General features: G+C 42.5%; 1 protein-coding gene across 2 annotated transcripts in view; it reads right to left on the bottom strand.

Moving 5' to 3' along the window:
* Positions 1 to 1045: 1045 nt before the first annotated feature.
* Positions 1046 to 14576, bottom strand: part of LOC114661141 (centriolar coiled-coil protein of 110 kDa-like) — a 72433-nt gene continuing 58902 nt past the window's right edge. For both annotated transcript variants that reach the window (XM_028814303.2, XM_051933398.1), the window contains 3 exons: positions 12224 to 12289; positions 5560 to 5619; positions 1046 to 1699 (listed from right to left, as the gene is read on the bottom strand). In XM_028814303.2, the coding sequence (XP_028670136.1) occupies positions 1624 to 1699; positions 5560 to 5619; positions 12224 to 12289 (202 nt within the window). In that variant the 3' untranslated portion in view covers positions 1046 to 1623. The remainder of the gene's footprint in view (positions 1700 to 5559; positions 5620 to 12223; positions 12290 to 14576) is intronic.

The following is a 14576-nucleotide window of genomic DNA, read 5'->3' on the forward strand; positions in this document are numbered from 1 at the left end:
TCGGTACTCTTGAGCACCCCTACCCCTGCCGACGAGGCTCTGGTACTCACAGCAATGATTCTTTTAGTATTTTCTCACATTCCTCTGACTTACTATACATGGACTGTACTGCATAATCACAATTTGCATTAAATGTAGCTCTCGATTAAGCAGTGCTTACGGGTTACAAGTCCTCCTTCCATGGGTCGTGAGGAGAAATGGGAACTTGAATCGTCAAAAGATTTTTGAGACGGATCATAAGTATCCATATGCTTGAAAACAGTCCTCTTGAGCGCTTTGTCTAGTTTGCTTTGGCTTTTCCAAAGATGAAGTAGGAAGTCTTAAGAGATCAAGTCCTACAATTCCTAATGTCGTGTCTATTTTCTTTTCTCATTGACCGCAAAATTGGCATTAGAGGACGAGTCTCACAGCTCCAATCTTACAAATACTTTTGTTGTCAGAATGAGTCCCTAAGCCGTGAACAAAGGTGTACAGGAGTTAAAGAGGCCACACATTCAAGGGGCAACCTGATAAGGGACGCCTTTCAGTGAGACCGGCTGTACTTACATTCAGTATTTCAACGCACATAAAAAGATGGCCAGTGTTTCTTAGGTAGTATGGATACAATGGAGTTGTAGTTGTTTTGTAGTTTTATTTATATTCTATACAAGCTCATATAAGGACAAAATAAAAAAAATCAAATCTCCTTCTTCAGGCACCACATCTGAAATCACAAAAATGCGTGCAGTGTCTTTAGGTTGGCCTTTCAACGTGGAAATAAACATCTCTATCATTGTAACAAAAATGGCACACATACACTGTAATAAACATGAATCTGACAGACTGTGACTAACCAGGAGAACGCAGACAACACTCTCCAGACGATTTAGTGAAAAACATAAAAACAGAAAGGGGAGAGCGGGAAGCACAGGTTTCGCACTTTATTTTTGGAGAATACCTGCATGATCTGACAGGCCGATGATGAAGGACAAGTCTCTCCACCATAGCAGGGTAAGGGCTTACTGTTGATGTTCCAACTGCATTTTGGGTTTTAGGGGGGGGCCGGTTAGCGGGTGGCACCAGGGACTCTGCACAGTAAGGCATGAAACAGCAACTGGGACGTGTAGACAAGGCAGTGCAGAGCAGCCCAGGTACAAGTGCTGGATTTGAGGATTTTCCCCCTTCTCAAAGTTGCAGTTGAGGCTCAGGAAGAGTGGCAACATTCTTTAGGTGACAGCGGAGTCCATGTCCTGTTTGTACTTACTGTACCGTAGTGCATATCTTCAAGTTCGGCCTCGTCGGTGGCTTTTCATGAAAAGGCTTCATCAGCTTAATATTCTTCAGGGTTGGTAGAAGAGCAATCAAGGAAAACAGTTGGCATCACTTCAGGGTAGTTGGGGTGGGGGGTAAGCTTTCTGTTTGGCTAATATTTGGCAATGCTGGGTGGCGTTGGCTCTCAAACACTACGTTCACTTGCAGAGGCACACAGGCTGGAAGGCAAATGTGTAGGCCACATCTGCTGGGCTAAGGACTCGCTTTTCGACCAGATCAAGCTGTTGTAATAGGATGATGCCATTTCACAAAATGTCTAGGCCAGATATCTTGGGAGTGAGATGATGATGCGGAGCAATGCGTTTTCAATGTTTATCCCAATGAATGCTGCTTCCTGATGCCTTCTGAACGCTTTACTCGCTCTTCAGGGGTCTTCCTGCACAAGCTTCTGTAGCAGAAAGAGAATACTGAGGTGAATAAGATGAAGCAAAACGCCAAGTGCAATAGAGCTGATGAAAAGAGCACCCAACTTTATTATTTTGGAGGACACATGCCCTTTTCATTATCATTTGTAACACACTGTCACTTGAGGCCGTGTCACATTAGATGACTTTTCTAGTAATTTTCAGTAATAGTATTCATTTTCATAATCTTTGCAAGTTGGCGGCACACTTTCGTGAAGATCGGTCATCTAGTCTGATATGCCCAGCGATTTGCCTCTCAAACAAGTTTAATTTTGTCTTTAGCTGCAGAGGTGGGCAACCAATGAACGCTCATCTGAAAAGACCATGCAGTGATATAATGAAGTGACGAGGAATAAGGAACACAGGTGTTCTGGACCTCAGAAACTCATCTGTCTGATATTTTGTGTTTTAAGTACCACAACAGAATAGAAAAAAGAAGAAAAGGGCTGAACTGCCCTGTGAAGAAAAGCACCCAGGGACTGGCATACTGGCTAGAGTTGATCTGGGATCCTTACCTGATGTAATGTGATTGTAATGAAGATGTAATGTGAATTTCCCCCTGGGATCAATAAAGTATCTATCTATCTATCTATTGTAATGGACAGCCGGGTCCCATGCCCGGCAGGGACGCCTCTGCTGCATCTGTTCCTGGGGAGCAGCCATGGTCACCTCAATACCTCCACCGGGACGCTTGGTGGCAGCCTCCCTGGCGGACAATGATTCCCCAGCCTGGTGCATGGCTCCATGGGAGATGGAGTTCTCCACAGCCTGGTTGGGGGCTCGGATGGCCGCTAGGAGGAGCTGCATGGAGGCTGCAGCCCGGCTGGTCGTATCTTCAGCCCCACCCGGAAGGGCAATTAGGGTCAGGTGATCAAGCACCTGGAACGCTTCCGGGTGGGATATAAAAAGGGCTAGCCACCACCACTCGAGAGCCAGAGTCGGGAGGGAGGAGGACTAAGCCTGAGGAGGGAGTGGTGGTAAAGGAAGACAAGAGAAGAGTGTTGTGGATAGATTGTGAGTGTTTTGGACTGTGGGTTGGGCCTGTGGGACACGGGGAAGGCGTGCCCCCATGGCTGAAGAAAAATAAAAATCTGCTTTGTTTAAGTACGTGCCTCTGAGTCAGTCCTGTGCCGGGTCGGGCGCTATATAGCGCCTTTCACACAATCTATCTATCTATCTACCTGGCCAGGACACCAGCATCACAGAAGGACAGGAGAAGGCAAAGTATTTAGGTCATTATCTGCCCCCACATGCTAGGTGGCAGCGTCCCTGGGCTAGGATACCCATGGGGCATCATGGGAATTGTAGTTCTTGGGGGTCAGCCCTGCTGAGTTCTGTGGGTGCCGCCAAGGGGCACCAAAGGGACTAGATAGCCCTACTTTGTGGGGCTTCAAATGTACCCAGAAGTACTACCGAGCCAAGTACTTCAGGGTTTTGTATAAAAGGAGCAGCCTACTTCTATATGGAGAGCCAGAGTCGGGAGGAGGAAGATGAAGTTTACTTGGATGAGGGGAGGAGAGATGGACGGATTGCGGAGAGTCTGATTTATATTTTGTGAGTCGTGGATGTGTGTGTGTGTGTATAAGAGTTTCACACAATAAAACCCTTTGTCCTCACTAGAGCTCGAGTCCGAGCTGTTGTTTTGGGTGTGTGGGGTGCTGTAACGCCCCCTGGAGGTCTAACCCCATACCTGTTAACACATTGTACCACACGCTATTTGCTATCATAAAAAGGGGCAAGCATTACTGCGCTGGGATGTTTTCACGCAGTCACTAAACTGACTTGCCCTGTGATTTTTTCAATCATATAAGTTGACACGGTCCAGCGATGAGATCAGCAACTGCAGTTGGAAAGTCTGACGTGCCCTATGATTAGAAGTCGTGTAACGTGACATCGGCTTTAGTACACTGGAATGGTGATTGACACTGCTGTATGACAGCTCTAGGGGTCTGAGTTCATACAGAATTCTAGCCAAGTCACTTACTGTGCACATTCTTCATTATGCTTTCTTTCTGAGGAGTGATGAGTGAGTGGCTTCTTCAAGTTAGCCAGGTATGAAAGGGAAAATGTATACAAAACGTTCAGGAAGTATTCAAACCCCTTCCTCTTTTCAAAATTTTCTATGCTGCAGTCTTATAGTAAATTGAATTCAGTCTTCATTTCTTTAGTCTTGGCTTTCTAATGAACACTTGATCCATTCCTAAGAACTCTAAATCTTCACTGATGGTGAAATGTCGTAAATTGAATTCATCACACCCACTAGTAACATTTAATTCCTTAGAATGATGCACTGAAAACAGGATTTTGGGAATTTTTACAAATTTATTTTTAAAATAAACTGAGATCTCACATTGCCACAAGTATTCAGTCCCTATTTCTATTGATCTTCATTGAGATGTTTCTGCATCTTGTTTGGAGTCCTCCTGTTGACAATTCCGTGGATTGTACGTGATCAGGAAAGGCACACATCTGACCACAGAAGGTCCCACAGTTGAGCAAAAAACTAAGTCATGTGGTTGAGGAACGGCCTACAGTGCTTAGAGACAGGAGTGAAGTCTATAAAAAATGTCTGCAAAACTGAAGATTCCCAAGAGTTCAGTGGCCACCGTAATTCTTAAAATGACACAGTGAACAATCAGAACTCTTCCTACTGCTGGCCACCTGGATAAACTGAGCAATCAGCTTGAGAGGTGACCAAGAACCTGATGGTCATGCTAGCTAACCTATCCAGAGATGGGAGAAGTTCTAGAAAGCCAACCATCACTGCAACACCCCACTGTTCTGGGGTTTATAGTTGAGTGGCCAGACAGAAGCCTCTCCTCCATAAAAGACACATGAGAGCCCACTTGGAGTTTGTTAAAACACACCTAGAGGTCTCTCCAACTTTGAGAAACAAGAAACTCTGGTCTGATATTGTAAAGATTAGTGTCATGTGTGGTGGTAATCAGGCACTGCTCATCACCTGATCAATGCCATTCCAACAGTGAAGCATGATGGTGGCTGCATCAGTAACTAGTTGAACAATCAGGGTTAAGGGAAATCTGAAAGGAGCAAAGTACAATTAATGAAATCCTGCACCAAAACACTTAGGTCCTCAGATTGAGCTAAAGGAACACCTTTCAGTAGGACAATGACTCTAAGCGCAAAGGAATGACAACACTGGAACAACTCTGTGAAGGTCCTTGAGTGGCGCAGCCAGAGCCTGGACTGGAATCCAACTGAACATCTCTGGACAGACCTGAAAACAGCTGGTCAGTGATGGTGTTCATCCAACCCGACAGAGTGACAGAAAATCCCTGAAGTGAGGTGTGCACAGATTGTAGCATCACTGCCAAGAAGACTCCAGGCTTGAAGTACTGCCAGAGGTGGAACGACTACGTATTGGAGAAGGGGTCTGAATCCCTGTGTCACTGGTATATTTTAAGTTTTTATTTTTAATAAATTTGCAAAATCCTGTTTTTCACTTTGTCATTCTGGGGTACTGAGTGTTGTTTGATGGAGGAAAAAAATGAATTTAAACAATTTTAGCATAAGACTGCAACATAAAAAGTAATGGAACTAATGATGATGATGATGTATGGTGTAACCTCATGAGACCGGACAGAGAAACTTGTACTTGAGCACTGATATACAAGCCCAGAAAACCTTGAAACTCCAAGTTTATTAACTTATTTATTTACGTTTTTTAAAATCAAGACTAAAGGGATGCTAAAGAATGAGAATTAAATTGCCAGAAGACAGCTGGACAACTCTGCTGGTAAAACTCGAATACTTCGCGAGGAGATCTCTTCAAGTATGTCTGTGCCCGACATGCAACAATCACGCTGTATGTGCTAACACTTACCCTTGTCGACACAATTGTCCCTGTTGAGGTGCGTTTTGCCCCTGGTTTGGCTGAAGTATTCTGTAGGAGGAGAAAAGGAAATGTATAAAGAGCAGTCCCACGTTGAACCTAAACTCAACACTCTCTCTCTTATACGTTTATGCAGGAGCCTGAGAATCTCCTCTTAGTGCAAATACAAGAAATAAAAAGCTGAAACTGAACTTGAAAGTTTGTAAGCTCCTACTGTCATTCTTAAAACATTTTACTATGATGCCTTTGCTTATAAACACACAACTATTTAGACATTTCTAAAAGAAAAGGCTTTCAACCCACTGATAAGAATTAATAGGAAACTGGAATCATTCTGCGGACAAAAGGTAGTGAGCCTCTATACTACTATAAAGGTAAGAAATCTACCCAACGGTTATCTTACTAACACTGTATGACAGTGTAACATGCAATATCACAGTGTGAATTTTTAAATCAGTGTAATTTCATGTTTTCAAGCTGAATAAGAGAAAACAGTATAATGCAGGGGTGTCGAACTCCAGGCCTGGAGGGCCACAGTGGCTACAGGTTTTCATTCTAACCCTTTTCCTAATCAGTGACCAGTTTTCACTGCTAATTAACTTTTTCCCCATCACTTTAATAATAATAACAATTCTTTGCATTTACAGTGCATCCAGAAAGTATTCCCAGCGCATCACTGTTTCCACATTTTGTTATGTTACAGCCTTATTCCAAAATGGATTAAATTCATTTTTTTCCTCAGAATTCTACACACAACACCCCATAATGACAACGTGAAAAAAGTTTACTTGAGGTTTTTGCAAATTTATTAAAAATAAAAAAACTGAGAAATCCCATGTACATACGTATTCATAGTCTTTGCTCAATACTTTGGTCGATGAACCTTTGGCAGCAATTCCAGCCTCAAGTCTTTTTGAATATGATGCCACAAGCTTGCCACACCTATCCTTGGCCAGTTTCGCCCATTCCTCTTTGCAGCACCTCTCAAGCTCCATCAGGTTGGATGGGAAGCGTCGGTGCACAGCCATTTTAAGATCTCTCCAGAGATGTTCAATCGGATTCAAGTCTGGGCTCTGGCTGGGCCACTCAAGGACATTCACAGAGTTGTCCTGAAGCCACTCCTTTGATATCTTGGCTGTGTGCTTAGGGTCGTTGTCCTGTCTGAAAGATGAACCGTCGCCCCAGTCTGAGGTCAAGAGCGCTCTGGAGCAGGTTTTCATCCAGGATGTCTCTGTACATTGCTGCAGTCATCTTTCCCTTTATCCTGACTAGTCTCCCAGTCCCTGCTGCTGAAAAACATCCCCACAGCATGATGCTGCCACCACCATGCTTCACTGTAGGGATGGTGCCAGGTTTCCTCCAAACATGACGCCTGGCATTCACACCAAAGAGTTCAATCTTTGTCTCATCAGACCACAGAATTTTCCTTCTCATGGTATGGGAGTCCTTCAGGTGCCTTTTGGCAAACTCCAGGTGGGCTGCCATGTGCCTTTTACTAAGGTGTGGCTTCCGTCTGGCCACTCTACCATACAGGCCTGATTGGTGGATTGCTGCAGAGATGATTGTCCTTCTGGAAGGTTCTCCTCTCTCCACAGAGGACCTCTGGAGCTCTGACAGAGTGACCATCGGGTTCTTGGTCACCTCCCTGACCTAAGGCCCTTCTCCCCCGATTGCTCAGTTTAGATGGCCGGCCAGCTCTAGGAAGAGTCCTGGTGGTTTCAAACTTCTTCCACTTATGGATGATGGAGGCCACTGTGCTCATTGGGACCTTTAAAGCAGCAGAAATTTTTCTGTAACCTTCCCCAGATTTGTGCCTTGAGACAATCCTGTCTCGGAGGTCTACAATTCCTTTGACTTCATGTTTGGTTTGTGCTCTGACATGAACTGTCAACTGTGGGACCTTATATAGACAGGTGTGTGCCTTTCCAAATCATGTCCAATCAACTGAATTTACCACAGGTGGACTCCAATGAAGCTGCAGAAACATCTCAAGGATGATCAGAGGAAACAGGATGCACCTGAGCTCAATTTTGAGCTAATAAATTTGCAAAAATCTCAAGTAAACTTTTTTTCACGTTGTCATTATGGGGTGTTGTATGTAGAATTCTGTGGAAAAAAATGAATTTAATCCATTTTGGAATAAGGCTGTAACATAACAAAATGTGGAAAAAGTGATGCGCTGGGAATACTTTCCGGATGCACTGTATATACTTTAATAGTCCTGTTAGAAGAGTTCAGCCCTCTGAATCGATTCCTTTCTTCATTAAATGACAGCCAAGCAGAAATGAGATGTGAAACGAGCTAACAGATGACCAGCTAAACTGGGATTTCAAACTCCAACCAACCAATTTCACTCCTATCACTTTCTTAATGAGAAGCCAATTCTTGCTGTTAATTAAACCCATTATTTAATTCCATGGCTTGTTGCTGCTCTCATTCTGCCACAGCACACATTTCGAAAACTGTTGTTTTTCTGTTCTTTCTAAGAGCACCGTCAAAATGTTTTGGTGACTTGAGAGATCAACCTTACCAAGACCATCACCTCTCTTTAATTTCAGATATTGTGTGATGGGCACAGGGGAGCTGGTCATGTGGTGGCTTGTTTTGTATCTCATTATTGTTTGGCTGCTAATTAAAGAAAAAGAAACAACTATGGGGCCTGAGTCAAGTTAATTAAACTGGTCACTAATTAAGAAGATGGCAAGAATGAAAACCTACAGCCACTGCGGCCCTCCAGGCCTGGAGTTCGCCACCCCTGGTATAATGGTGACCGATTCTGTCTAACGGCAAAAGATGTGAAAAACATCCATGGGAAAAAAAATTTTTAATTCTCACATCATTGGTGTTCCATAATCCATATGTATGTTATCCAGTTGAACACCAAAAAACATGCAAAATGCAAGCATTTTTCTTCTAAAAAATTATTCATTCTGGAAAAAATCAGCGTAGAAGGTAAACAGGAGAGGTACATTTCCATAAGCCTGTGATTCTGGGTTGAAGACAGGACTCTTGACCAATAAATGAGTAGAGGCGGGTCTACTCGATCTTTGTGTGGATTTTCTTGGGGGTAATGTGGTTTCATTATAATAATGTGTATGAATATTTAACTGAAGAGTTAAATTTGTCCTGGTATGTGTAATTAAAAGTTTATCCTGTGATGGACTGTTGTATGTCCTGCTGCTGGGACAGATCCTAACCACCTCTGATCCTGTCATGAAAAAAGCAGTTTTATAAACTGTCTGGATGAATAGATGGTATACAGTTGTGGCCAAAGACATTGGTACTGCTGCAGTTTCCTTCAGATATTGCACTACTTCTTCCACAAAATATTTGACAGAGTTCCAGGGTGGCAGTACAACAAACACAAATAAGAGGTAGCCAAAAATTGGGCTTTATATCTCTTGTTGCTTGACAGCAGCAGGTCAATCATGCTGGAGGTCCATCCTGTGTCATGCTCTGTTCACAGAGTGACGCCTCCTTCCATTGACCCCGTGACCTTAAAGCGGGAGACTGGAAAGGAGAGGACATGATTAGCGACAGCACCGTCTCTCGACCAGGGGTGGTATCATGTACCTTAATGGGGCCCAGAGGGTGATCCACAGACATGCATGCGTGACACGATGTTAACACCAATCATTTTGTACTGTCATACATTTTGTGTCACGGATGCGTGTTGGAGGATCACCTTCCAGGTATCATAAGAGGTATGTAATACCACACTGGTATGAGAGGGGGAGCTGTTGCTAACATTATCACCTGCTTCTGCCTCCACAGCTCCAAGACGACGCCCAGTGAGGGCAACTGACTCCGCCTCTTTCCGGGCCAAGTTCTATAAAGCCAGGCATACAGGGAAGCAGGCATCACAGTTTGGTTCGAGTCAAACCACAAGACAGAGCTCCTCTATGCCAGACCTGACAACCCAAGGGTTATACTTCTGTTGTTAACGTCACTGTGCATTTGTTTAATTATCAGTTGAATTTGTTGAATTAAACAAGACCAATTCTTTTGGACTCAATCCTTACTCCCGTTCAACCACAATGTATAATCTGGAAATAACTGCAACTGTGCCAATAATTTTAGCCACTGCTGTAAGCATATTTTATGAAACATGACAAAGTAAGACAATTTTCAAATTTTTAAAATTCAAAATTAAATAAAAAAATAATTAACATCTATCATTACACATTTCTGTGTACATACTGCAAATTTCTGTTTATTGGCTGTTGTATTGTCTTTTTTAAATATTGTTTTAATTATATTTGCAAATATGCATAGCACTTTGGACCGGTTATTATGAAATTCACTATGTAAAATGAATTACAACTGACAGTGGTTGGCACTGCTTATACAGAGTTTATGTGTGGATTACTTCTTGAAACTCTAATATACTAAAGCTGAAAGACATGTAGGATACTTAGATTAGTGTGGCGCAGTGATTAAAGCTTTGGACCTCAAACCCTGAGGTTTTGGATTCAAAATGTGACATTGACACTGTGTGACCCTGAGCAAGTCATTTCACCGGACGGTGCTCCGACTGAAAAAACAAAAGAAATGTAACCAATTTCATCTGAAATGTTGTAAGTCGCTTTGGATAAAGGCTTCGGCCAAATAAATAAATGTAAATGTAAATTAGTCTAAATTTTCCTGGTACGATGAGGAGTGGGTTTGTGTTCATACAGTCATATGAAAAAGTTTGGGAACCCCTCTCAGTCCGCATAATAATTGACTCTCCTTTCAACAAAAAAGATAACACTGGTACGTCTTTCATTTCCTAGGAGTACTGCGGTGTTTTCCGAACAAAGATTTTTAGTGAAGCAGTATTTAGTTGTATGAAATTAAATCAAATGTGAAAAACTGGTGGTGCACAAATGTGGGTCCCCTTGTCATTTTGCTGATTTGCATGCCTGTCACTGCTCAATGCTGATTACTTGTAACACCAAATTGGTTGGATGAGCTCATTAAGCCTTAAACTTCATAGACAGGTGTGTCCATCATGAGATATAAAGGTATTTAAGGTGGTCAATTGCAAGTTGTGCTTCCTTCCCTTTGACTCTCCTCTGAAGAGTGACAGCATGGGATCCTCAAAGCAACTCTCAAAAGATCTGAAAACAAAGATTGTTCAGTCTGGTGGTTTAGGGGAAGGCTACACAAAGCTATCTTAGAGGTTTAAACTGTCAGTTTCAACTGTAAGGAATGTGATCAGGAAATGGAAGGCCACAGGCACAGTTGCTGTTAAACCCAGCAGGTCTGGCAGGCCAAGAAAAACACAGGAGCGGCATATGAGCAGGATTGTGAGAATGGTGACAGACAACCCACAGATCACCTCCAAAGACCTGCAAGAACATCTTGCTGCAGATGGTGTATCTGTACATCGTTCTACAATTCAGCACAATTTGAACAAAGAACATCTGTAAGGCAGGGTGATGAGAAAGAAGCCCTTTCTGCACTCACGCCACAAACAGAGTCGCTTGTTGTATGCCAATACTCATTTAGACAAGCCAGATTCATTATGGAACAAAGTGCTTTGGACTGCCGAGACAAAAATTGAGTTATTTGGTCAGAACAAAAAGCGTTTTGCATGGCAGAAGAAGAACACCGCATTTCAAGAAAAACACCTGGTACCCTTCTGTCAAATTTGGTGGAGGTTCCATCATGCTGTAGGGCTGTGTGGCTAGTTCAGGGACTGGGGCCCTTGTTAAAGTCGAGGGTTGGATGAATTCAACCCAATATCAACAAATTCTTCAGGATAATGTTCAAGCATCAGTCACAGAGTTGAAGTTACGCAGGCAGGGGTTGGATATTCCAACAAGACAATGACCCAAAACACAGTTCGAAATCTACAAAGGCATTCATACAGAGGGAAAAGTACAATGTTCTGGAATGGCCATCAATGTCCACTGACTTGAATATCATTGAAAATCTATGGGATGATTTGAAGCAGGCTGTCCATCAAATTGAACTGAACTGGAGAGATTTTATATGGAAGAATGGTCAACAATACTTCCATCCAGAATCCAGACACTCATCAAAGGCTATAGGAGGACAGCGTCTAGAGGCTGTTAGATTTGAAAAAGGAGGCTCAACTAAGTATTGATGTCATATCTCTGTTTGGGTGCCCACATTTATGCACCTGTCTAATTTTGTTATGATGCATATTGCATATTTTCTTAATGTCACTGCTGAAATACTGCTGTCTCCATAAGGCATGTCATATATTACAAGGAAGTTTCTACTTTGAAAGCTCAGCCAATGATAAACAAAAATCCAAAGAATTAAGAAGGGTTCCCAAACTTTTTCATATGACTGTATTTGCCAATACACTAGCACCCTCTTCAGGGGAAAATTCCTGCTTTACATCCCATGCTGCTGGGACAAGGCTGGCCTCGCCTAACTTGTTGCAAGGAAAGGCCTTGGCCTCCACTGGCCGTACAATATATCAGAGTAAGCAAGTTCAGCAAGGGAATTAATGCCATATTTACACTCGGTGACTAAACCATGGAAGCAGGATTGTACTGCATACCTTAAAGACAGTTCTTACAGATCTGTAGACGTATTTATGTTGCAACACTGAGATGAATAAAAATGAAAAATGGCTAACATTTTTTTCTGATAGCTTATAAATTAATCATTTTATACAACAGCATTTGATGCTTACCGATTAGTAGGTGGGCTTTTTACCTTTGGCTGGACTTTCTTGGCTGGAGCAGGCATTTCTGTACTTCTGAGTATGGAAGACAAAATAAAAAATGTATGAAGGTTTAGGAAAGCTCTCTTATCTTTGTACTTTTTGACTGACCTTGGCTTATCACATTCCATTCTGTCATCATATCGGTGCCTTAACGGCATTACGTCAGTTTACTACAAAGTGAGCTCAGGGCATTCTTTGCTCCAATACAGGCTGATTACTAAATTGAATGCTCCATCCTCAACATCAGGATCCTCCAAGGAGAATGAAGGGATCATTGCAAAGGCCACCAGCTATGGATACAGAATTCTTATAAAACACTAGTGCCTCATGGAACGGATGTGCTTCTATAAGTCATCCATATATGTAGGATGTACTTAGTGATGTTCTGTACAGTGTAAAAACAAATCAGGAAGGCTTCACGGGGGTAAAGTATATAAATTATACCACAAGGATAACTGGGAAATGGTGACAGGAAATAGAAAACCGTCATGACATACTTTCATGCATTGCACAGTATAAGAAGAGACTACAATTTGTGATTTATGAATTTCCCATTGGGATTAATAAAGTATCTATCAATCTATCTATCTATCTATCTACAAAACTTGGAGAAGCAGGGCAGCTAGCTGGCTTCAGACTGCAAGGAGATCTGTCTCGTCCAAACTTGCATTTCTTTGGAGTTTTTGTTCTCCCTTTATGATTGCCTCCTGGCCATTAGCATATCATGTTAAATTTAATTTCTTAATTGCATGCCCCAATACATATCCGGGCTACTTAAGGAGCACTCAGTACTAGAGATTAAATTATATACAAATGGTGGCTCCTGTCATTTGTGCAATTCTTTTTCATAAATGTAGAAGTCCCTTTTTGCCATGCCATTTAGTCTTTATTTGAATTTTTATTTATTACACTACAGTGATCCCCCGCCTATCGCAGAAGTTACGTTCCAGACCCATCAGCAATAGGTGAAAATCCGCGATATAGAAAGACCATATAAATAAACATTAATTTTATAGTTTAAACCTTAAAATACCTCTCCCACATGCTTTAAACACATGTAAACTTATTAAAACACACTTTGTAAACACATATGATATATGATGTCGGGCTAAGGATATGAGTAACATCTCTCTACTATAAAAAAATATCTTGGCAGGGAGACCAGGGATACGAGGTGTGAAGACAATGTGACATCCCGCGAGAGACATATTAACGTCACGCAAGACAAGGCAGCGAGACAGAAGGACAGCTGCAGTACAGGCTTTTAAATGATCGACATGCAGAGCGACAAGCAGAAGCAGCACAAAGCCAGTAGCTGATCCGTCCGCTTCTCCTTAGCATGCGTTCAGCTCCCCACCCTCTCACAACGCGACCGGGAGAGACGCAAAGTGGCAGGAGTGTAGCGCGCCCCCTTGGTTGAGGGAAGCGATCGAGACCTGATCATCTCGGAGAGACACTTTGATGACACGCGAGACTAGACATTACAACCTTAGGAAGCAAAACCTGTGAGATGGCGCCCCCTTTCAGGGTGCTAGCGGCAGAGACCTGAAGTGGCAAAAGGACAGCTGCTGTACAGGCTTTTAAATGATCGACGCGCTGAGCGACAAGCAGAACAGCACAAAGCCAGCAGCTGAACCGATCGCATCTCTTTAGCGTGCGTTCAGACCCCCACTTCACAACGCAAGCAGCGTTATAAGTCCCACGAGAAAGATATTTAACCACGCCCAGGGCAGGAAATAAAGGACAAATATTGTTTATACAAAAGTTTTAAAGTAAAAATGAAAATAATGCATATGTAACAATTCCCATGAAAATAACAATCTCTTTAAATTGTTTATCTGGTAAACTAAACCTGGGGGTGGGCGAAGCCCCCTAGTAATAATAATAATAATAAACTGCGGTGGGTTGGCACCCTGCCCGGGATTGGTTCCTGCCTTGTGCCCTGTGTTGGCTGGGATTGGCTCCAGCAGACCCCCGTGACCCTGTGTTCGGATTCAGCAGGTTGGAAAATGGATGGATGGATAATAATAATAAATCGACGATGTAGCGGGGATGCGATAGCTGAACAGTGATATAGCGGGGGATCACTGTACTACTTTCGGGGGAATCTGGTAAAAAAATTACTGAAGTTGATGCAAAAGCCCTTGACAATTTATTAAAGATATGAGGACAAATTAGCTAATAGCCAACCAAACAAGCCTGTTGGACTGAATGTCCTAATACGGAGTACTGCTTCTAGTAAATGTGATGCACATAAAGCAGGAATATAGCATTACATATCAGAATGTGGTGATTTTAGTAAATAAATAAATAATTGTAG

This window comes from Erpetoichthys calabaricus, chromosome 11 (genome assembly GCF_900747795.2).
Source record: "Erpetoichthys calabaricus chromosome 11, fErpCal1.3, whole genome shotgun sequence".
NCBI lineage: Eukaryota > Metazoa > Chordata > Cladistia > Polypteriformes > Polypteridae > Erpetoichthys > Erpetoichthys calabaricus.